Source organism: Scyliorhinus canicula, unplaced genomic scaffold (assembly GCF_902713615.1).
Source record: "Scyliorhinus canicula unplaced genomic scaffold, sScyCan1.1, whole genome shotgun sequence".
Classification (NCBI taxonomy): domain Eukaryota; kingdom Metazoa; phylum Chordata; class Chondrichthyes; order Carcharhiniformes; family Scyliorhinidae; genus Scyliorhinus; species Scyliorhinus canicula.
The window spans coordinates 1-22,811 of record NW_024055910.1 but is presented as its reverse complement, the minus strand read 5'-3'; the positions used below and the strand labels follow the sequence as shown (position 1 = coordinate 22,811).

Here is a 22,811-nt window from a genome sequence, read left to right as displayed (position 1 = left end):
TTGAATGTCTGGACTGAGCTGCCAGAGGCAGTAGTAGAGGAGAGTATAAAAAGCATTGAGACAGTTATATGGGTAAGCTGGGTATAGAGGGATATGGGCCCAATGCGGGCAATTGGGACTAGCTTAATGGTACAAACTGGGCGGCATGGACAAATTGGGCTGAAGGGCCTGTTTTCATGCTGTAAACCTCTGTGATGAAATGGGCAGAGGTATGGCAGATGCAGTTTGATGTGGTAAGTGTGAAGTGATGTACTTTGGGAGAAACAACATAAGAAAGGCAGTATGATGTTAACGGTATTATTTCAAGGACAAAGCAAAAGCCGACGCTCTCGGGGTACACATTTACAAATCTGTGAAGGTGGCAGTTCAAGCTGACAGGATGTACGGCTGAGTAAATAGGGATATTCAGTACAAAAACAAGGAAGCTACGCTAAACCTTTATAAAACTCAGGTTTGGCCCCAACTAGAGAATATGCTGTGCGGTTCTGGTCACCACACGTTTGGAAGGATGCGAGGGTCCTTGAGAGGGTGCGGAGGAGATTTACTCCATGGTTCCAGCGTAGAGAGATTTTACTCATGTATTTGGGTTGGAGAAGCTGGGTCGTTCTCCTTAGGGCTAAGGATAGTGAGGGGGGCTGTTGTCGGCTGCAAAGAGACATAGATAGGACGCAGAGCTGGGCTGAGAAGTGGCAGATGGAGTTTAACCCTGACAAGTGTGAGGTTGTCCATTTTGGAAGGGCAAATATGAATGCGGAATACAGGGTTAACGGTAGGGTTCTTGGCAATGTGGAGGAGCAGAGAGATCTTGGGGTCTATGTTCATAGATTTTTGGAAGTTGTCACTCAAGTGGATAGAGCTGTGAAGGAGGCCTATGGTGTGCTAGCGTTCATTAGCAGAGGGATTGAATTTAAGAGCCGTGAGGTGATGATGCAGCTGTACAAAACCTTGGTAAGGCCACATTTGGAGTACTGTGTGCAGTTCTGGTCACCTCATTTTGGGAAGGATGTGGAAGCTTTGTAAAAGGTGCAAAGGAGATTTACCAGGGTGTTGCCTGGAATGGAGAGTAGGTCTTACGAGGAAAGATTGAGGGTGCTAGGCCTTTTCTCATTAGAATGGAGAAGGATGAGGGGCGACTTGATAGAGGTTTATAAGATGATCAGGAGAATAGATAGAGTAGACAGTCAGAGACTTTTTCCCCAGGTGGAACAAACCATTACAAAGGGACATAAATTTAAGGTGAATGGTGGAAGATATAGAGGGGATGTCAGAGGTAGGTTTTTTACCCAGAGAGTAGTGGGGGCATGGAATGCACTGCCTGTGGAAGTAGTTGAGTCGGAAACGTTAGGGACCTTCAAGCGGCAATTGGATAGGTACATGGATTAGGGTAGAATAATGGAGTGTAGATTAATTTGTTCTTATAGCATTGTGGATAGCACAATTGCTTCACAGCTCCTGGGTCCCAGGTTCGATTTCGGCTTGGGTAATTGTCTGTGTGGAGTCTGCACATCCTCCCAGTGTGCGTGCATGGGTTTCCTCCGGGTACTCCGGTTTGCTCCCACAGTCCAAAGATGTGCAGGTTGGGTGGATTGGCCATGAAAAATTGCCCTTAGTGTCCAAAATTCTATGATCTATGATTAACCTAGGACAAAAGTTCGGCACAACATCGTGGGCCGAAGGGCCTGTTCTGTGCTGTATTTCTCTATCATTGGATAGAGGTGGACAAGATTGTGACAGTTTTCGGGAAGGGGTAGACAGGAACAACTGTTTGCGTTCATCATTTGAACAAGGTAAGAATTCTTACAAAACCAGATTAAAGTCCAACAGGTTTGTTTCAAACACTAGCTTTCGTTGCACTGCTCCTTCCTCAGGTGAATGAAGAGGTTTGTTCCAGAAACATATATATATAGACAAAGTCAAAGATGCCAGACAATGCTTAGAATGCGAGCATTTGCAGGTAATTAAGTCTTTACAGATCCAGACAGAGAAGTAACCTTAATTACCTGCAAACGCTCGCATTCTAAGCATTGTCTGGCATCTTTGAATTTGTCTCTATATATGTTTTTGGAACATACCTCTTCATTCACCTGAGGAAGGAGCAGTGCTCCGAAAGCTCGTGTTTGAAACAAACCTGTTGGACTTTAACCTGGTGTTGTAAGACTTCTTACTGTGCTCACCCCAGTCCAACCCTGGCATCTCCACATCATTTGAACAAGGAGCATGGCAGACAGATTTTACATTTTGGGACGCAGATACAGGGAGAATGTGAGGAGAATGCTTCTGGATGCAGCAGTTAGTAACGAGTTGGAACTCGCTTCCCAGGAGGGCGGCTTAACTGGAAACAGTCACTGATTGCAAAATGGATACAAAGGAAATAAACTCTAAGGGCTTGAGGGATGGATCAGGGTAGTGGGATTGACTGAATCACAACGTGGGGAGCTAGCATGTCCTCAATGGGATGAATAGCCAGAAGTGACTTTCTGACTGGGACTCAATGCCAAATGAAACCTCTGTAGGTTTGTGATCAGGTCCCCAGCTGGAGTCCGGGGTATAATTCTGAAGATGCCAACATCCACAGTGAACCAGGAAGTGCAGCAGGAAAATAGAGAACAATCATCTGGACAGAGTGGAGGAAGATGGATTGTTCTCTTTAACGGTGGAAAAGATTTGAACCGTTGTGCTGGTTCATCCAGTGCTCCTTACCCAGCCTTCGCCCCATAAACCCTACTCAGACCCTCTCCAGCGATAATTCTCCTGGATCGTCTCGATTGAACCTCCAGCACACTCTTAGACAATGCATTCCCCATCCTCACTGCGGAAAACGTTGCTCCCCTCATCTCCACCGCTCCTTTGGCCAACGACCTCAAATCTGTGCCCTCTCGTCCTAGGTCCTTCCACCAACGGGAACAGTTTCTCCCGATCTCCGCTGTCCAGCCCCCTCATGATGTTGTTGAACATCTCTATCCAATCTCCTCCCAGCCTTCTGCTCTCCAAGCGGAACAGTCCCAACCTCGCCGATCTCTCCTCATCGCTGAAGTTCCTCATCCCGGGACCATTCCCGGGAATCATTTCCGCTCTCTCTCCAAAGCCTTCACAGGGGCTGGTTTAGCACACTGGGCTAAATCGCTGGCTTTTAAAGCAGACCCAGGCAGGCCAACAGCACGGTTCGATTCCCATACCAGCCTCCCCAAAACAGGCACTGGAATGTGGCGACTAGGGGCTTTTCACAGTAACTTCATTTGAAGCCTACTGACAATAAGCGATTTTAATTTCATTTCATTTCCTTCCCAAAGTGTTAAAAACAGAGCAACCACCTCTCAGTAGGGAAACCTCAGAGTCGACAGGGGGGGGCAGTCTCCAGAACAAGGGAACATCAATCGAAGATTGTCACCGTCAGACCAGATCAAGAATCTGGGAGAAGTGTCTTCGCACAGGCAGTGGTGAGAATGTGGAACTTGGAACGGCTGAAGTAGTGAATTGATGTATTTAAGTGGAAGCTTGTGCGTACAGGAATCTGAAGGGAATAGATCTGGGGGGTAAGGTGGGAAGAGGTTTGTGTGGAGTATAAACATTAGCATTGACTGCTTGGGTTCACTGGCTAGTTTCAGTGTTTTACATTCTGTGTCCATCTTTCCCCCACTGCTGTAGAACTAAACAGGTAATCTTCAAATTTACACGGAACAATCTACAGTCTTTCAGTAAGTGTAGCAGCACCAATCAGATAGACACTCACCTGAAAGGGGGTGTCCCTGGAGGGCGTGCTGGGGTCACACAGCTTCCTCAGACCTTCATGTGTGATGCAGTTGGATGACAGGTCCAGCAGGGTCAGGTTGGGCATGGTGACCAGGCTGGCCAGCAGCTCGTCCATGGCATCGTCGCCGAGGCGGTTGGCAGAAAGGCAGAGTCGGCGGGTGGCGGTCTGGAGTTTGAGGGCCCGCAGCATGGGGGTCAGGTGCTCCTTGTTCAAGGACAAGTTGGACAATCGGAAGCAGGTACTGCTCTCCTGGGCCTCACACGCCCTCAACACCAGCCCATTGACAGCTAGAGGAAGGGAGACGTCCCACAAAAGGTACAAACGATGGAAGGTTACACAGAGACAACAACCGAGAAACCATCGCAAAGAGCCCACAGGAATGGGGAGAGAGAGAGCTCGCGCGAGAGAGAGAGCGCGCACGAGAGAGAGAGAGAGAGAGAGAGAGAGAGAGAGAGAGAGAGAGAGAGAGCGCGCACGAGAGAGAGAGCGCGCACGAGAGAGAGAGAGCACGAGCGCGCACGAGAGAGAGCGCGCACGAGAAAGAGAGGGCTGGAGAGGAACTTGGAGGGCGAGCATCCAGTGTCGGGGTCCACATAACTCCCAAAAACATACGTGGAGAGAGAATTTGCAGAATGTTTGAGGAGCTAGGCACCAAATTAACCAACAGAATTACCAAGGTTTTAATCTCTGGATTAGTACGTGTGCAAATTGACATCGGGTACATTAAATCAGAGAGGTGAAAACGTGGCTCACAGACTGGGGGGAGTGGGGGCTGGACAGGTGGGATGGTCGACAGCTGAACCATGCTGGGTCCAGTGTTCCTGTAAACCGCAAAACCAGGGAGGTGGAGAAGACTTTAAACTAAATAGAAGCAGCGAGGGGGGCGGGGGTTCTGGAGAAGGGATACGTCGGCTTACAAAGCACAGATATGTCGCAGCATCATACGGCAGCTATTTAGGTACTGACACCCGCCCCAAGTGATTAAACGCCACAATTTGAGGTTATTGGGTACGAGCTTTTTGCCATCAGAGACGTGATTACAAGGAGACCAAAATCTGGGAGCTAAATAATCAGGGGAAATGTGACTTTTCCTAAGGCCAGGCAGGAAAGAGAGGGTGGTGGGGGAGCTTTGTTAGCTACGAGATGGAACGAGTACAATAGCAAGAAATAACCTTGGATCGGAAGTTGTAAAATCTGAATGGTTGGATGTAGAAATAGCAAGGGAACATTGGTGGGGTGATGAATGAATATTTCACATCTGTCTTCACCCAAGAGAATGAGGATGTGGGTATGGAACTCGGGGAGAGAGACCGTGAGGTTATTGAGAAAATCGGGAGTGTCAAGGTATTGGCAGGCAAGTCTCCAGGTCCGGATGAATTGTGCCCCAGGTGCTGGCGGAGGCGAGGGAGGAGATTGCCGGGGCTCTGACCCAAATGTTTAATTCCTCTCTGGCCATGGGGGAGGTGCCAGAGGACTGGAGAGCAGCTAATGTGGTCCCACTGTTTAAGAAAGGCTGTAGAGATAAGCCAGGGGACTACAGACCAGTGAGTCTCACGTCAGTGTGTGGGGAAACTACTGGAAAAGATTCTAAAGGAGAGAATCTATCTCCACTTGGAGAGGGACGGGTTTGATCAGGAATAGTCAGCGTGGCTTTGTCAGAGGGAGGTCATGCCTAACAAATTTCAGTGAATTTTTTGAGGATGTGACAAGGTGGGTAGGTGATGGGACTTCCGGTGGCGGCCATGGAGTGAGGAGTCGCACACAGGGCAGCTCTGGCTCAAAGACGTTGGTTTGGGCACTTTATACCCGTTAGTGGGGTAACTCCTGCAGGAAGGTGGAGAGGGAGAGGTTCTCCCCAAGAGTGACATGTGTACTGGCTCCCAGACCCGGCAAAACACAGTTGAAGACCCGGCCAAGGAGTTGGAGGGGATCTATGGCCCAGCAACAGCTGTGAGAATGGCTGAGGGGGGGAAAGGTCGCGGCAGTGGGAAAGCCCCGGATGGAGCAGTCGATGACCTCTATCAAAGACAAACTTTGTCGGCAAAGGAAGATTTTTTGACCCGGAGAGCTGTGGAGGCTGCGCCGTTATGACTGTTCAAGGCTGAGATACAGACTTTTAACCAGGGAGGGGATGGAGGGTTATGGGGAGAAGGCGGGAAAGTGGGGTTGAGAATTAGATCAGATCCACCATGATCTCACTGACTCGATGGGCCAAATGGCCTACTTCTGCTCCAACGTCTCAATGCCAATGATGTGGAGAGGCCGGCGTTGCGCTGGGATGAGTACAGTAAGAAGTCTTACGAGTTTAACCTGGTGTTGTACGACTTCTTAATGCCAATGGTGCACTGATAGACATCGTTGAATACATGAGAAGCAAGTACTGGAGTGGCAGAGGGCCGGGGAGATCGATTTTCTGGACAAAATTACAGAGATTATCAGTAAATGGGGAGACTCGCGTCTGTGTTACAGACTGTTCCGTTTCCCTCCTTACCTTGGCGCAGGCTGTCACAGGCCCTCGTGTATCTGTCAACGAGGGGCGGCAGATCCCAGGCCTGCACCTCAGCCAGGACCTGAAAATGAGAAATAGGTCAGATCTTCATTTCTCCATCAGTTCAAAGGTCAGTGCAACCCAGAGGCAGAGAGCAGTAAACAGCAAAAGCAGCAGGAACTTCAGTGTAGAGGGAGCTTTACTCTGTATCTAACCCCGTGCTGTACCTGCCCTGGGAGTGTTTGATGGGGACAGTGTAGAGGGAGCTTTACTCTGTATCTAACCCTGTGCTGTACCTGTCCTGGGAGTGTTTGATGGGGACAGTGTAGAGGGAGCTTTACTCTGTATCTAACCCCCTGCTGTCCCTGTCCTGGGAGTGTTTGATGGGGACAGTGCAGAGGGAGCTTTACTCTGTATCTAACCCCGTGCTGCACCTGTCCTGGAGTGTTTGATGGGGACAGTGTAGAGGGAGCTTTACTCTGTATCTAACCCCGTGCTGTACCTGTCCTGGGAGTGTTTGATGGGGACAGTGTAGAGGGAGCTTTACTCTGTATCTAACCCTGTGCTGTACCTGTCCTGGGAGTGTTTGATGGGGACAGTGTAGAGGGAGCTTTACTCTGTATCTAACCCCGTGCTGTATCTGTCCTGGGAGAGTTTGATGGGGACAGTATAGAGGGAGCTTTACTCTGCATCTAACCCCGTGCTATACCTGTCCTGGGAGTGTTTGATGGGGACAGTGTAGAGGGAGATTTACTCTGTATCTAACTCCGTGCTGTACCTGTCCTGGGAGTGTTTGATGGGGACAGTGTAGATGGAGCTTTACTCTGTATCTAACCCCGTGCTGTACCTGTCCTGGGAGTGTTTGATGGGGACAGTGTAGAGGGAGCTTTGTTCTGTAGCTGCCCAAGCGTTGAGACAGCGATCGCAGGTCTTACCTCCTCATTGCTCTGTAGAACGTGGATGATGGGGTCCTGCGGGGAGAGCAGTGCCCCTTCCTTCTTCAGTGAGAGTTTAGGCCGCAGTCCACACATCTGGTAATATCTCTGGGTAGCTTGTTCAGCCAGCCAGGACACAGTACGCACCTCACTGTCACTGTGGAGATTATGAGAGGTTAAACTCAGAGCTGAAACTGGAGGCTGAGAGGTGTTCTGAGGATTGAAGGAGACATGTGGGGTGACAATGAGTTGTGGGCCAGAGAGCGCATAGGAAGAATGGCAGCTTCTCCATTGCTGGGGAGTGGGGAGAACGTGGGAGTCGCTCCCACAGGGAGTGGGGAGAATATGGGACTCGCTCCCAGGGGGAGTGGGGGAGAATGTAGGACTCGCTCCCACAGGGAGTGGGGGAGAATGTGGGACTCACTCCCACAGGGAGTGGGGAGAATGTGGGACTCGCTCCCACAGGGAGTGGGGAGAATGTGGGACTCGCTCCCACAGGGAGTGGGGAGAATGTGGGACTCGCTCCCACAGGGAGTGGGGAGAATATGGGACTCGCTCCCACGGGGAGTGGGGAGAATGTGGGAGTCGCTCCCACGGGGAGTGGGGAGAATGTGGGAGTCGCTCCCACGGGGAGTGGGGAGAATGTGGGAGTCGCTCCCACGGGGAGTGGGGAGAATGTGGGACTCGCTCCCACAGGGAGTGGGGAGAATGTGGGACTCGCTCCCACGGGGAGTGGGGAGAATGTGGGACTCGCTCCCACGGGGAGTGGGGAGAATGTGGGACTCGCTCCCACAGGGAGTGGGGAGAATGTGGGAGTCGCTCCCACAGGGAGTGGGGAGAATGTGGGAGTCGCTCCCACAGGGAGTGGGGAGAATGTGGGACTCGCTCCCACAGGGAGTGGGGAGAATGTGGGACTCGCTCCCACAGGGAGTGGGGAGAATGTGGGACTCGCTCCCACAGGGAGTGGGGAGAATGTGGGACTCGCTCCCACAGGAGTGGGGAGAATGTGGGACTCGCTCCCACAGGGAGTGGGGAGAATGTGGGACTCGCTCCCACAGGGAGTGGGGAGAATGTGGGACTCGCTCCCACAGGGAGTGGGGAGAATGTGGGACTCGCTCCCACAGGGAGTGGGGAGAATGTGGGACTCGCTCCCACAGGGAGTGGGGAGAATGTGGGACTCGCTCCCACAGGGAGTGGGGAGAATGTGGGACTCGCTCCCACAGGGAGTGGGGAGAATGTGGGACTCGCTCCCACAGGGAGTGGGGAGAATGTGGGACTCGCTCCCACAGGGAGTGGGGAGAATGTGGGACTCGCTCCCACAGGGAGTGGGGAGAATGTGGGACTCGCTCCCACAGGGAGTGGGGAGGATGTGGGACTCGCTCCCACAGGGAGTGGGGAGGATGTGGGACTCGCTCCCACAGGGAGTGGGGAGGATGTGGGACACGCTCACTCAGGGAGTGGGGAGGATGTGGGACTCGCTCCCACAGGGAGTGGGGAGGATGTGGGACTCGCTCCCACAGGGAGTGGGGAGGATGTGGGACTCGCTCCCACAGGGAGTGGGGAGGATGTGGGACTCGCTCCCACAGGCAGTGGGGAGAATGTGGGAGTCGCTCCCACAGGGAGTGGGGAGAATGTGGGAGTCGCTCCCACGGGGAGTGGGGAGAATGTGGGACTCGCTCCCACGGGGAGTGGGGAGAATGTGGGACTCGCTCCCACGGGGAGTGGGGAGAATGTGGGACTCGCTCCCACGGGGAGTGGGGAGAATGTGGGAGTCGCTCCCACGGGGAGTGGGGAGAATGTGGGAGTCGCTCCCACAGGCAGTGGGGAGAATGTGGGACTCGCTCCCACAGGCAGTGGGGAGAATGTGGGACTCGCTCCCACAGGGAGTGGGGAGAATGTGGGAGTCGCTCCCACAGGCAGTGGGGAGAATGTGGGAGTCGCTCCCACAGGGAGTGGGGAGAATGTGGGAGTCGCTCCCACAGGGAGTGGGGAGAATGTGGGACTCGCTCCCACAGGGAGTGGGGAGAATGTGGGACTCGCTCCCACAGGGAGTGGGGAGAATGTGGGACTCGCTCCCACAGGGAGTGGGGAGGATGTGGGACTCGCTCCCACAGGGAGTGGGGAGGATGTGGGACTCGCTCCCACAGGGAGTGGGGAGGATGTGGGACTCGCTCCCACAGGGAGTGGGGAGGATGTGGGACTCGCTCCCACAGGCAGTGGGGAGAATGTGGGACTCGCTCCCACAGGCAGTGGGGAGAATGTGGGACTCGCTCCCACAGGGAGTGGGGAGAATGTGGGAGTCGCTCCCACAGGCAGTGGGGAGAATGTGGGAGTCGCTCCCACAGGGAGTGGGGAGAATGTGGGAGTCGCTCCCACAGGGAGTGGGGAGAATGTGGGACTCGCTCCCACAGGGAGTGGGGAGAATGTGGGACTCGCTCCCACAGGGAGTGGGGAGAATGTGGGAGTCGCTCCCACAGGGAGTGGGGAGAATGTGGGACTCGCTCCCACAGGGAGTGGGGAGAATGTGGGAGTCGCTCCCACAGGGAGTGGGGAGGATGTGGGACTCGCTCCCACAGGGAGTGGGGAGGATGTGGGACTCGCTCCCACAGGGAGTGGGGAGGATGTGGGACTCGCTCCCACAGGGAGTGGGGAGGATGTGGGACTCGCTCCCACAGGGAGTGGGGAGGATGTGGGACTCGCTCCCACAGGGAGTGGGGAGGATGTGGGACTCGCTCCCACGGAGAGCGGTTGAGGTGAATATTGACGATACATTGAAGGGGGAGGCTGGATAAACAGGAGAAAGAAAGGAATAGAAGGATATGGTGAGGCGGGCGAGAGAAGGCTGTTCTGGTGTGTCCTAAAAAAATCTCCCACACAACTACTGCTCTCCCTGAACAGATTGCACACCCTGAACGTTGTTACGTACCTGTGTGGTATCGGGATCAGGAAGGTGTTATCCTGAACTTTGACCCTCACTCTGATTGATGGAGGCATCATTGAGTTGATAGGCGGTGTAAACGGTCCAACTGTGACCTAGTGAGAGACAGGAACTGGATTACCGAGCAGAAAGCTGCTAACTACTGAGTAACAGGAGAGGATCGATGGATTACCGAGCAGAAACCTGCTAACTACAGAAACCTGCTAACTACCGAGTAACCGGAGAGGATCAATGGATTACCAAGCAAAAAGCTGCTAACTACCAGGTAACTGTAGAGGATCGATGGATTACCGAGCAAAAAGCTGCTAACTACCGAGTAACTGGAGAGGATCAATGGATTACCAAGCAAAAAGCTGCTAACTACCGAGTAACCGGAGAGGATCCATGGATATCCGCGCAGAAAGCTGCTAACTACCAGGTAACTGTAGAGGATTGATGGATTACCGAGCAGAAAGCTGCTAGCTACCAGGTAACTGGAGTGGGTCGATGGATTACTGAGCACAAAACTGCTAACTATCAGGTAACTGGAGTGGGTCGATGGATTACCGAGCAGAAAGCTGCTAACTACCAGGTAACTGGAGAGGATCGATGGATTACCGAGCACAAAGCTGCTAACTACCAGGAAACTGGAGAGGATCGATGGATTACCGAGCACAAAGCTGCTAACTACCAGGTAACTGGAGAGGATCGATGGATTACCGAGTACAAAGCTGCTAACTACCAGGAAACTGGAGAGGATCGATGGATTACTGAGCACAAAGCTGCTAACTACCAGGTAACTGGGGAGGATCGATGGATTACTGAGCATAGACCTATAGGGGACGGCAGGGGCCAGGGGCTGGTGGGGGCCGGTGCCGGCAGGAACCACAAAGGGGGAGGCTGTTGTGTAGAATGTGTTTCTTGTTAATGGTGAGGTGAGGTTGTGAAATGGGGAAGGAAAGTTTGATACGTTACCGCTGAATTGGAAGGTGCGATTGGCTGGAGAGGTGTGTAGATGATCTCAGAGGTACGGGGAACAGAGTTGTTGACCACGGTCTTTGTGCTGCCCTTGTTGTTTCTCGTCCTCCCAACCACAGCCCGGTCCACTATCTGCGTCATGCGCATCTGCCTCGATCGCTTTTTCTGCAGGGCGAGCCTCTCACTGGATTGACGGAGCTCCGAACTCGGGCAGAGGTCAGTGTCACTGCCGTGGCCGGATTCCTCCGGCCCGGTGGGAATGTCCAGCCAGCTGTGCTCCCGACCTCGCTTCCTGGTCCGGCTGCTGCCCAGGTCATCCTCCAGCCAACTGTCCTCCACATACTCACTGCTGGGGATCAGCGCCGATTTCCCTGCGGCTGGCTCTGCGTTGTGGCACGTCTCTGCTAAAGTTTTGGACACAATCCTGGATTTTGCACTGCCTAAATTCCGGATAGCCTGTCGGTAGGCTGATGTCCCAACACTCGGAATGTCCGAATCAGCGTTCTGGCCTGTCCCGGGAGAAGGCCACTCGCTCACCTCTTCCTGACTCCCAGCATCATCCGGAGGTGCCGCGTCGCCGCTGGTAGTGGGTGACCTTTGACCTATCACCCTGTGCCGCTTCTTCACCGGTTGGAATCGTTCGATAGCGAGATCCTCTTCCGAAGATTCGTCCTCACCGAAGGAGGAACAATCCAGCCGGTGTCGCGCACCCGTCTGCGGACTGGAGCTCAGAGGGATCCCAGGGGCATCGGCAGTGCTGTGGGCAAGCCCCCGGGCCACCCGGCCCTGGGTCAGGGGGACAGTGCTGGATTTCTGCCTGCTTCGACACAAGGCTCCCGACTCCCTCTGGTAATTTCTGCTCTCCGCTGCCACGGGACGCGAGCTGGAAGGAGGGACAGGCAGCTCTAATAGTTCAAGTGGCTGTGAAGTTTCAGAATCAAAAAGGTCACTCTCGCGAAGATCCTGGACGGGCAGCTCGCCTGGGGAAAGGAACAAAAGCAAATAAGAACAGATTAAGCTCCCTCTACACTGTCCTCATCAAAAACTCCCAGGACAGGTACAGCACGGTGTTAGATACAGAGTAAAGCTGCCTCTACACTGTCCCCATCAAACACTCCCAGGACAGGTACAGCACGGTGTTAGATACAGAGTAAAGCTCCCTCTACACTGTCCCCATCAAACACTCCCAGGACAGGCACAGCACGGGGTTAGATACAGAGTAAAGCTCCCCCTACACTGTCCCCATCAAACACTCCCAGGACAGGTACAGCACGGGGTTAGATACAGAGTAAAGATCCCTCTACACTGTCCCCATCAAACACTCCCAGGACAGGTACAGCACGGGGTTAGATACAGAGTAAAGCTCCCTCTACACTGTCCCCATCAAACACTCCCAGGACAGGTACAGCACGGGGTTAGATACAGAGTAAAGCTCCCTCTACACTGTCCCCATCAAACACTCCCAGGACAGGGACAGCACGGGGTTAGATACAGAGTAAAGCTCCCTCTACACTGTCCCCATCAAACACTCCCAGGACAGGGACAGCGCGGGGTTAGATTGAACCTCCCTTTGCTGTGTTTGCAGTGCTGTGATGCTGGGGGTTTAGTGGAGCCTTTATGGTTGGGAGCTGTGGACTGAGACACTGATTTAGGTGCTCGGTCAGTGCAGACACCATGAGCCAGGACAAGGCTGACAGGCCCCATAATCCTGGAAAAAACAGGCCAAGGGCTAACCCGATAGAGCTCTTTGAAATTCTGATAGCTTTTGACCAGGGGGATTCGGAGAACGTGCTTCCTCTAACAGGGGGAAGCATGGAGACCATCAATATGAGTTAGTCACCAATGTCCCATTCAGACAGGCAGTACAAACTCACTCAATGGGCTGAATGGTCTCCTTCTGCACTGTAACAAATCTGTGATTGTAATAAATCCAATCAGGAATTCAGGAGGAAGGTGTTTACCCAGGGATGGGGAGAGTGTGGAACCCGCACCCACAGGGAGATGAATTTGGTCAATGTATTTAAGTTGAACCTACATAAACACAAGACGGTAAAGGAATAGATTGGATTGGATTTGTTTATTGTCATGTGTACCGAGGTACAGTGAAAAGTATTTTTCTGCAAGCAGCTCAACAGATCATTCAGTACATGGGAAGAAAAGGGAATTAAACAGAATTCAAGAAAATACATTAGAATACATAATAGGGGAACAAAATATATACAATGTACTACAGAAGCATTGGCATCGGTTGAAGCATACAGGGTTACGGTGGGAGGTTTCGATAACCGAATAGAGGTCAAGGTGGGAGATTTCAGTAATGGAATGGAGGTTACAGTGGGAGATTTCAGTAATGGAATGGAGGTTACAGTGGGAGATTTCAGTAATGGAATGGAGGTTACGGTGGGAGATTTCGGTAATGGAATAGAGGTTACGGTGGGAGATTTCGGTAATGGAATGGAGGTTACAGTGGAAGATTTCAGTAACGGAATGGAGGTTACAGTGGGAGATTTCGATAATGGAATGGGGGTTACGGTGGGAGATTTCAGTAATGGAATGGGGGTTACGGTGGGAGATTTCGATAATGGAATGGAGGTTACAGTGGGAGATTTCAGTAATGGAATGGAGGTTACGGTGGGAGATTTCGGTAATGGAATTGAGGTTACGGTGGGAGATTTCGGTAATGGAATGGAGGTTACAGTGGGAGATTTCGGTAACGGTATGGAGGTTACGGTGGGAGATTTCGATAATGGAATGGAGGTTACAGTGGGAGATTTCGATAATGGAATGGAGGTTACAGTGGGAGATTTCGATAATGGAATGGGGGTTACGGTGGGAGATTTCGATAATGGAATGGGGGTTACGGTGGGAGATTTCAGTAACGGAATGGACGTTACAGTGAGAGATTTCAGTAATGGAATGGAGGTTACAGTGGGAGATTTCGATAATGGAATGGAGGTTACAGTGGGAGATTTCGGTAACGGTATGGAGGTTACAGTGGGCGATTTCGGTAACGGAATGGAGGTTACAGTGGGAGATTTCGGTAATGGAATGGGGGTTACGGTGGGAGATTTCGGTAATGGAATGGGGGTTACGGTGGGAGATTTCGGTAACGGAATGGAGGTTACAGTGGGAGATTTCAGTAATGGAATGGGGGTTACGGTGGGAGATTTCAGTAATGGAATGGAGGTTACGGTGGGAGATTTCGGTAATGGAATAGAGGTTACGGTGGGAGATTTCGGTAATGGAATGGAGGTTACAGTGGGAGATTTCAGTAACGGAATGGAGGTTACAGTGGGAGATTTCGATAATGGAATGGGGGTTACGGTGGGAGATTTCAGTAATGGAATTGAGGTTACGGTGGGAGATTTCGGTAATGGAATGGAGGTTACAGTGGGAGATTTCGGTAACGGTATGGAGGTTACGGTGGGAGATTTCGATAATGGAATGGAGGTTACAGTGGGAGATTTCGATAATGGAATGGAGGTTACAGTGGGAGATTTCGATAATGGAATGGGGGTTACGGTGGGAGATTTCGATAATGGAATGGGGGTTACAGTGGGAGATTTCAGTAACGGAATGGAGGTTACAGTGAGAGATTTCAGTAATGGAATGGAGGTTACAGTGGGAGATTTCGATAATGGAATGGAGGTTACAGTGGGAGATTTCGGTAACGGTATGGAGGTTACAGTGGGCGATTTCGGTAACGGAATGGAGGTTACAGTGGGAGATTTCGGTAATGGAATGGGGGTTACGGTGGGAGATTTCGGTAATGGAATGGGGTTACGGTGGGGGATTTCAGTAATGGAATGGAGGTTACAGTGGGAGATTTCAGTAATGGAATGGAGGTTACAGTGGGAGATTTCAGTAATGGAATGGAGGTTACGGTGGGAGATTTCGGTAATGGAATAGAGGTTACGGTGGGAGATTTCGGTAATGGAATAGAGGTTACGGTGGGAGATTTCGGTAATGGAATGGAGGTTACAGTGGGAGATTTCAGTAACGGAATGGAGGTTACAGTGGGAGATTTCGATAATGGAATGGGGGTTACGGTGGGAGATTTCAGTAATGGAATGGGGGTTACGGTGGGAGATTTCGATAATGGAATGGAGGTTACAGTGGGAGATTTCAGTAATGGAATGGAGGTTACAGTGAGAGATTTCAGTAACGGAATGGAGGTTACAGTGGGAGATTTCGGTAATGGAATGGAGGTTACGGTGGGAGATTTCAGTAATGGAATTGAGGTTACGGTGGGAGATTTCGGTAATGGAATGGAGGTTACAGTGGGAGATTTCGGTAACGGTATGGAGGTTACGGTGGGAGATTTCGATAATGGAATGGAGGTTACAGTGGGAGATTTCGATAATGAAATGGAGGTTACAGTGGGAGATTTCGATAATGGAATGGGGGTTACGGTGGGAGATTTCGATAATGGAATGGGGGTTACGGTGGGAGATTTCAGTAACGGAATGGAGGTTACAGTGAGAGATTTCAGTAATGGAATGGAGGTTACAGTGGGAGATTTCGATAATGGAATGGAGGTTACAGTGGGAGATTTCAGTAATGGAATGGAGGTTACAGTGGGAGATTTCAGTAATGGAATGGAGGTTACAGTGGGAGATTTCGGTAATGGAATGGGGGTTACGGTGGGAGATTTCGGTAATGGAATGGGGGTTACGGTGGGAGATTTCGGTAACGGAATGGAGGTTACAGTGGGAGATTTCAGTAATGGAATGGGGGTTACGGTGGGAGATTTCAGTAATGGAATGGAGGTTACGGTGGGAGATTTCGGTAATGGAATAGAGGTTACGGTGGGAGATTTCGGTAATGGAATGGAGGTTACAGTGGGAGATTTCAGTAACGGAATGGAGGTTACAGTGGGAGATTTCGATAATGGAATGGGGGTTACGGTGGGAGATTTCAGTAATGGAATTGAGGTTACGGTGGGAGATTTCGGTAATGGAATGGAGGTTACAGTGGGAGATTTCGGTAACGGTATGGAGGTTACGGTGGGAGATTTCGATAATGGAATGGAGGTTACAGTGGGAGATTTCGATAATGGAATGGAGGTTACAGTGGGAGATTTCGATAATGGAATGGGGGTTACGGTGGGAGATTTCGATAATGGAATGGGGGTTACAGTGGGAGATTTCAGTAACGGAATGGAGGTTACAGTGAGAGATTTCAGTAATGGAATGGAGGTTACAGTGGGAGATTTCGATAATGGAATGGAGGTTACAGTGGGAGATTTCGGTAACGGTATGGAGGTTACAGTGGGCGATTTCGGTAACGGAATGGAGGTTACAGTGGGAGATTTCGGTAATGGAATGGGGGTTACGGTGGGAGATTTCGGTAATGGAATGGGGGTTACGGTGGGAGATTTCAGTAATGGAATGGAGGTTACAGTGGGAGATTTCAGTAATGGAATGGAGGTTACAGTGGGAGATTTCAGTAATGGAATGGAGGTTACGGTGGGAGATTTCGGTAATGGAATAGAGGTTACGGTGGGAGATTTCGGTAATGGAATGGAGGTTACAGTGGGAGATTTCAGTAACGGAATGGAGGTTACAGTGGGAGATTTCGATAATGGAATGGGGGTTACAGTGGGAGATTTCAGTAATGGAATGGGGGTTACGGTGGGAGATTTCGATAATGGAATGGAGGTTAGTGGGAGATTTCAGTAATGGAATGGAGGTTACAGTGAGAGATTTCAGTAACGGAATGGAGGTTACAGTGGGAGATTTCGGTAATGGAATGGAGGTTACGGTGGGAGATTTCAGTAATGGAATTGAGGTTACGGTGGGAGATTTCGGTAATGGAATGGAGGTTACAGTGGGAGATTTCGGTAACGGTATGGAGGTTACGGTGGGAGATTTCGATAATGGAATGGAGGTTACAGTGGGAGATTTCGATAATGGAATGGAGGTTACAGTGGGAGATTTCGATAATGGAATGGGGGTTAAGGTGGGAGATTTCAGTAACGGAATGGAGGTTACAGTGAGAGATTTCAGTAATGGAATGGAGGTTACAGTGGGAGATTTCGATAATGGAATGGAGGTTACAGTGGGAGATTTCAGTAATGGAATGGAGGTTACAGTGGGAGATTTCAGTAATGGAATGGAGGTTACAGTGGGAGATTTCGGTAATGGAATGGGGGTTACGGTGGGAGATTTCGGTAATGGAATGGGGGTTACGGTGGGAGATTTCGGTAACGGAATGGAGGTTACAGTGGGAGATTTCAGTAATGGAATGGGGGTTACGGTGGGAGATTTCAGTAATGGAATGGGGGTTACGGTGAGAGATTTCAGTAATGGAATGGGGGTTACGGTGGGAGATTTCGGTAACGGAATGGAGGTTACAGTGGGAGATTTCGATAATGGAATGGAGGTTACAGTGGGAGATTTCAGTAATGGAATGGAGGTTACGGTGGGAGATTTCGATAATGGAATGGAGGTTACAGTGGGAGATTTCGGTAATGGAATGGAGGTTACAGTGGGAGATTTCGATAATGGAATGGAGGTTACGGTGGGAGATTTCGGTAACGGAATGGAGGTTACAGTGGGAGATTTCGGTAACGGAATGGAGGTTACAGTGGGAGATTTCGATAATGGAATGGAGGTTACGGTGGGAGATTTCGGTTACGGAATAGAGGTTACAGTGGGAGATTTCGGTAATGGAATGGAGGTTACAGTGGGAGATTTCGATAATGGAATGGAGGTTACAGTGGGAGATTTCAGTAATGGAATGGAGGTTACGGTGGGAGATTTCAGTAACGGAATAGAGGTTACAGTGGGAGATTTCAGTAACGGAATGGAGGTTACAGTGGGAGATTTCGGTAATGGAATGGGGGTTACAGTGGGAGATTTCAGTAATGGAATGGAGGTTACAGTGAGAGATTTCAGTAACGGAATGGTGGTTACAGTGGGAGATTTTGGTAATGGAATGGGGGTTACGGTGGGAGATTTCGGTAACGGAATGGAGGTTACGGTGGGAGATTTCGGTAATGGAATGGAGGTTACAGTGGGAGATTTCGGTAATGGAATGGAGGTTACGGTGGAAGATTTCAGTAATGGAATGGAGGTTACGGTGGGAGATTTCGGTAATGGAATGGAGGTTACAGTGGGAGATTTCGGTAACGGTATGGAGGTTACGCTGGGAGATTTCGATAATGGAATGGAGGTTACAGTGGGAGATTTCGATAATGGAATGGAGGTTACAGTGGGAGATTTCGATAAAGGAATGGGGGTTACGGTGGGAGATTTCAGTAACGGAATGGAGGTTACAGTGAGAGATTTCAGTAATGGAATGGAGGTTACAGTGGGAGATTTCGATAATGGAATGGGGGTTACGGTGGGAGATTTCGGTCATGGAATGGAGGTTACAGTGGGAGATTTCGATAACGGAATGGAGGTTACAGTGGGAGATTTCAGTAACGGAATGGAGGTTACGGTGGGAGATTTCGGTAATGGAATGGAGGTTACAGCGGGAGATTTCGATAATGGAATGGAGGTTACAGTGGGAGATTTTAGTAATGGAATGGAGGTTACAGTGGGCGATTTCGGTAACGGAATGGAGGTTACGGTAGGAGATTTCAGTAACGGAATGGAGGTTACAGCGGGAGATTTCGATAATGGAATGGAGGTTACAGTGGGAGATTTCGGTAATGGAATGGAGGTTACAGTGGGAGATTTCAGTAATGGAATGGAGGTTACAGTGGGAGATTTCGATAATGGAATGGAGGTTACAGTGGGAGATTTCGGTAATGGAATGGAGGTTACAGTGGGAGATTTCGGTAATGGAATGGGGGTTACGGTGGGAGATTTTGGTAATGGAATGGAGGTTACAGTGGGAGATTTCAGTAATGGAATGGAGGTTACAGTGGGAGATTTCGGTAATGGAATGGAGGTTACAGTGGGAGATTTCGGTAATTGAATGGAGGTTACAGTGGGAGATTTCGGTAATGGAATGGAGGTTACAGTGGGAGATTTCAGTAACGGAATGGAGGTTACAGTGGGAGATATCGGTAATGGAATGGAGGTTACAGTGGGAGATTTCGGTAACGGAATGGGGGTTACGGTGGGAGATTTCGGTAATGGAATGGGGGTTACGGTGGGAGATTTCGGTAACGGAATGGAGGTTACAGTGGGAGATTTCAGTAACGGAATGGGGGTTACGGTGGGAGATTTCAGTAATGGAATGGGGGTTACGGTGAGAGATTTCAGTAATGGAATGGAGGTTACGGTGGGAGATTTCGGTAACGGAATGGAGGTTACAGTGGGAGATTTCGGTAATGGAATGGAGGTTACAGTGGGAGATTTCAGTAACGGAATGGGGGTTACAGTGGGAGATTTCGGTTACGGAATGGAGGTTACAGTGGGAGATTTCAGTAACGGAATGGAGGTTACAGTGGGAGATTTCGGTAATGGAATGGAGGTTACAGTGGGAGATTTCGGTAATGGAATGGAGGTTACGGTGGGAGATTTCGGTAGCAGAATGGAGGTTACAGTGGGAGATTTCAGTGATGGAATGGAGGTTACAGTGGGAGATTTCGATAACGGAATGGAGGTTACAGTGGGAGATTTCCGTAATGGAATGGAGGTTACAGTGGGAGATTTCGGTAACGGAATGGAGGTTACAGTGGGAGATTTCAGTAATGGAATGGAGGTTACAGTGGGAGATTTCGGTAATGGAATGGAGGTTACGGTGGGAGATTTCGGTAATGGAATGAAGGTTACAGTGGGAGATTTCGATAATGGAATGGAGGTAACAGTGGGAAATTTCGGTTACGGAATGGAGGTTACGGTGGGAGATTTCGGTTACGGAATGGAGGTTACAGTGGGAGATTTCGATAATGGAATAGAGGTTACAGTGGGAGATTTCAGTAATGGAATGGAGGTTACAGAGGGAGATTTCGATAATGGAATGGAGGTTACAGTGGGAGATTTCAGTAATGGAATGGAGGTTACGGTGGGAGATTTCGATAATGGAATGGAGGTTACAGTGGGAGATTTCGGTAACGGAATGGAGGTTACAGTGGGAGATTTCAGTAACGGAATGGAGGTTACAGTGGGAGATTTTGGTAATGGAATGGAGGTTACAGTGGGAGATTTCAGTAACGGAATGGAGGTTACAGTGGGAGATTTCAGTAATGGAATGGAGGTTACAGTGGGAGATTTCGGTAATGGAATGGAGGTTACGGTGGGAGATTTCGGTAATGGAATGGAGGTTACAGTGGGAGATTTCGGTAATGGAATGGAGGTTACGGTGGGAGATTTCGGTAACGGAATGGAGGTTACAGTGGGAGATTTCGGTAACGGAATGGAGGTTACAGTGGGAGATTTCGATAATGGAATGGAGGTTACGGTGGGAGATTTCGGTTACGGAATAGAGGTTACAGTGGGAGATTTCGGTAATGGAATGGAGGTTACAGTGGGAGATTTCAGTAATGGAATGGAGGTTACAGTGGGAGATTTCAGTAACGGAATGGAGGTTACAGTGGGAGATTTCGGTAACGGAATGGGGGTTACAGTGGGAGATTTCCGTAATGGAATGGAGGTTACAGTGGGAGATTTCAGTAATGGAATGGAGGTTGCAGTGGGAGATTTCAGTAACGGAATGGAGGTTACAGTGGGAGATTTCAGTAACGGAATGGAGGTTACGGTGGGAGATTTCGGTAATGGAATGGAGGTTACGGTGGGAGATTTCCGTAATGGAATGGAGGTTACGGTGGGAGATTTCAGTAACGGAATGGAGATTACAGTGAGAGATTTCAGTAATGGAATGGAGGTTACAGTGGGAGATTTCAGTAATGGAATGGAGGTTACGGTGGGAGATTTCGATAATGGAATGGAGGTTACAGTGGGAGATTTCGGTAATGGAATGGAGGTTACGGTGGGAGATTTCAGTAATGGAATGGAGGTTACAGTGGGAGATTTCGGTAACGGAATGGAGGTTACAGTGGGAGATTTCGATAATGGAATGGAGGTTACAGTGGGAGATTTCGGTAATGGAATGGAGGTTACAGTGGGAGATTTCGGTAATGGAATGGAGGTTACAGTGGGAGATTTCGGTAATGGAATGGAGGTTACAGTGGGAGATTTCAGTAATGGAATGGAGGTTACAGTGGGAGATTTCGGTAATGGAATGGAGGTTACAGTGGGAGATTTCAGTAATGGAATGGAGGTTACAGTGGGAGATTTCGGTAACGGAATGGAGGTTACGGTGGGAGATTTCGGTAATGGAATGGAGGTTACAGTGGGAGATTTCGGTTACGGAATGGAGGTTACGGTGGGAGATTTCGGTTACGGAATGGAGGTTACAGTGGGAGATTTCGATAATGGAATAGAGGTTACAGTGGGAGATTTCAGTAATGGAATGGAGGTTACAGTGGGAGATTTCGATAATGGAATGGAGGTTACAGTGGGAGATTTCAGTAATGGAATGGAGGTTACGGTGGGAGATTTCGATAATGGAATGGAGGTTACAGTGGGAGATTTCGGTAACGGAATGGAGGTTACAGTGGGAGATTTCAGTAACGGAATGGAGGTTACAGTGGGAGATTTCGGTAATGGAATGGAGGTTACAGTGGGAGATTTCAGTAACGGAATGGAGGTTACAGTGGGAGATTTCAGTAATGGAATGGAGGTTACAGTGGGAGATTTCGGTAATGGAATGGAGGTTACGGTGGGAGATTTCGGTAATGGAATGGAGGTTACAGTGGGAGATTTCGGTAATGGAATGGAGGTTACGGTGGGAGATTTCGGTAACGGAATGGAGGTTACAGTGGGAGATTTCGGTAACGGAATGGAGGTTACAGTGGGAGATTTCGGTAACGGAATGGAGGTTACAGTGGGAGATTTCGATAATGGAATGGAGGTTACGGTGGGAGATTTCGGTTACGGAATAGAGGTTACAGTGGGAGATTTCGGTAATGGAATGGAGGTTACAGTGGGAGATTTCGATAATGGAATGGAGGTTACAGTGGGAGATTTCAGTAATGGAATGGAGGTTACAGTGGGAGATTTGAGTAACGGAATGGAGGTTACAGTGGGAGATTTCGGTAATGGAATGGGGGTTACAGTGGGAGATTTCCGTAATGGAATGGAGGTTACAGTGGGAGATTTCAGTAATGGAATGGAGGTTACAGTGGGAGATTTCAGTAACGGAATGGAGGTTACAGTGGGAGATTTCAGTAACGGAATGGAGGTTATGGTGGGAGATTTCGGTAATGGAATGGAGGTTACGGTGGGAGATTTCCGTAATGGAATGGAGGTTACGGTGGGAGATTTCAGTAACGGAATGGAGGTTACAGTGGGAGATTTCAGTAACGGAATGGAGGTTACAGTGGGAGATTTCGGTAATGGAATGGAGGTTACAGTGGGAGATTTCAGTAATGGAATGGAGGTTACGGTGGGAGATTTCGATAATGGAATGGAGGTTACAGTGGGAGATTTCGGTAACGGAATGGGGGTTACGGTGGGAGATTTCGATAATGGAATGGAGGTTACAGTGGGAGATTTCGGTAATGGAATGGAGGTTACGGTGGGAGATTTCGGTAATGGAATGGAGGTTACAGTGGGAGATTTTGCTAATGGAATGGAGGTTACGGTGGGAGACCGTGAAGCAGTAATATTCTCGGAAACAGACACTGAGCTGAGTGTCACTCCTCACCTCTGTTCGAGCTACTCTTTAGCAGTCTCTCCACGTGTTTACATTGCTGCTTGGTGTCCTGGTCAAGGTGTTTGA

The 22,811-nt window shown here is 49.9% G+C and overlaps 1 protein-coding gene across 1 annotated transcript in view; it reads right to left on the bottom strand.

Moving 5' to 3' along the window:
- The window catches only part of LOC119961323 (tonsoku-like protein), a 32,266-nt gene extending 9,461 nt beyond the window's left edge, over nucleotides 1–22,805 (bottom strand). The window contains exons 1-6 of the mRNA XM_038788717.1: nucleotides 22,737–22,805; nucleotides 11,067–12,049; nucleotides 10,101–10,207; nucleotides 7,175–7,331; nucleotides 6,243–6,321; nucleotides 3,731–4,038 (exon numbers count right to left, since the gene is read on the bottom strand). Coding sequence (XP_038644645.1) covers nucleotides 3,731–4,038; nucleotides 6,243–6,321; nucleotides 7,175–7,331; nucleotides 10,101–10,207; nucleotides 11,067–11,216 — 801 coding nt within the window. The 5' untranslated portion in view covers nucleotides 11,217–12,049; nucleotides 22,737–22,805. The remainder of the gene's footprint in view (nucleotides 1–3,730; nucleotides 4,039–6,242; nucleotides 6,322–7,174; nucleotides 7,332–10,100; nucleotides 10,208–11,066; nucleotides 12,050–22,736) is intronic.
- Nucleotides 22,806–22,811: the final 6 nt, after the last annotated feature.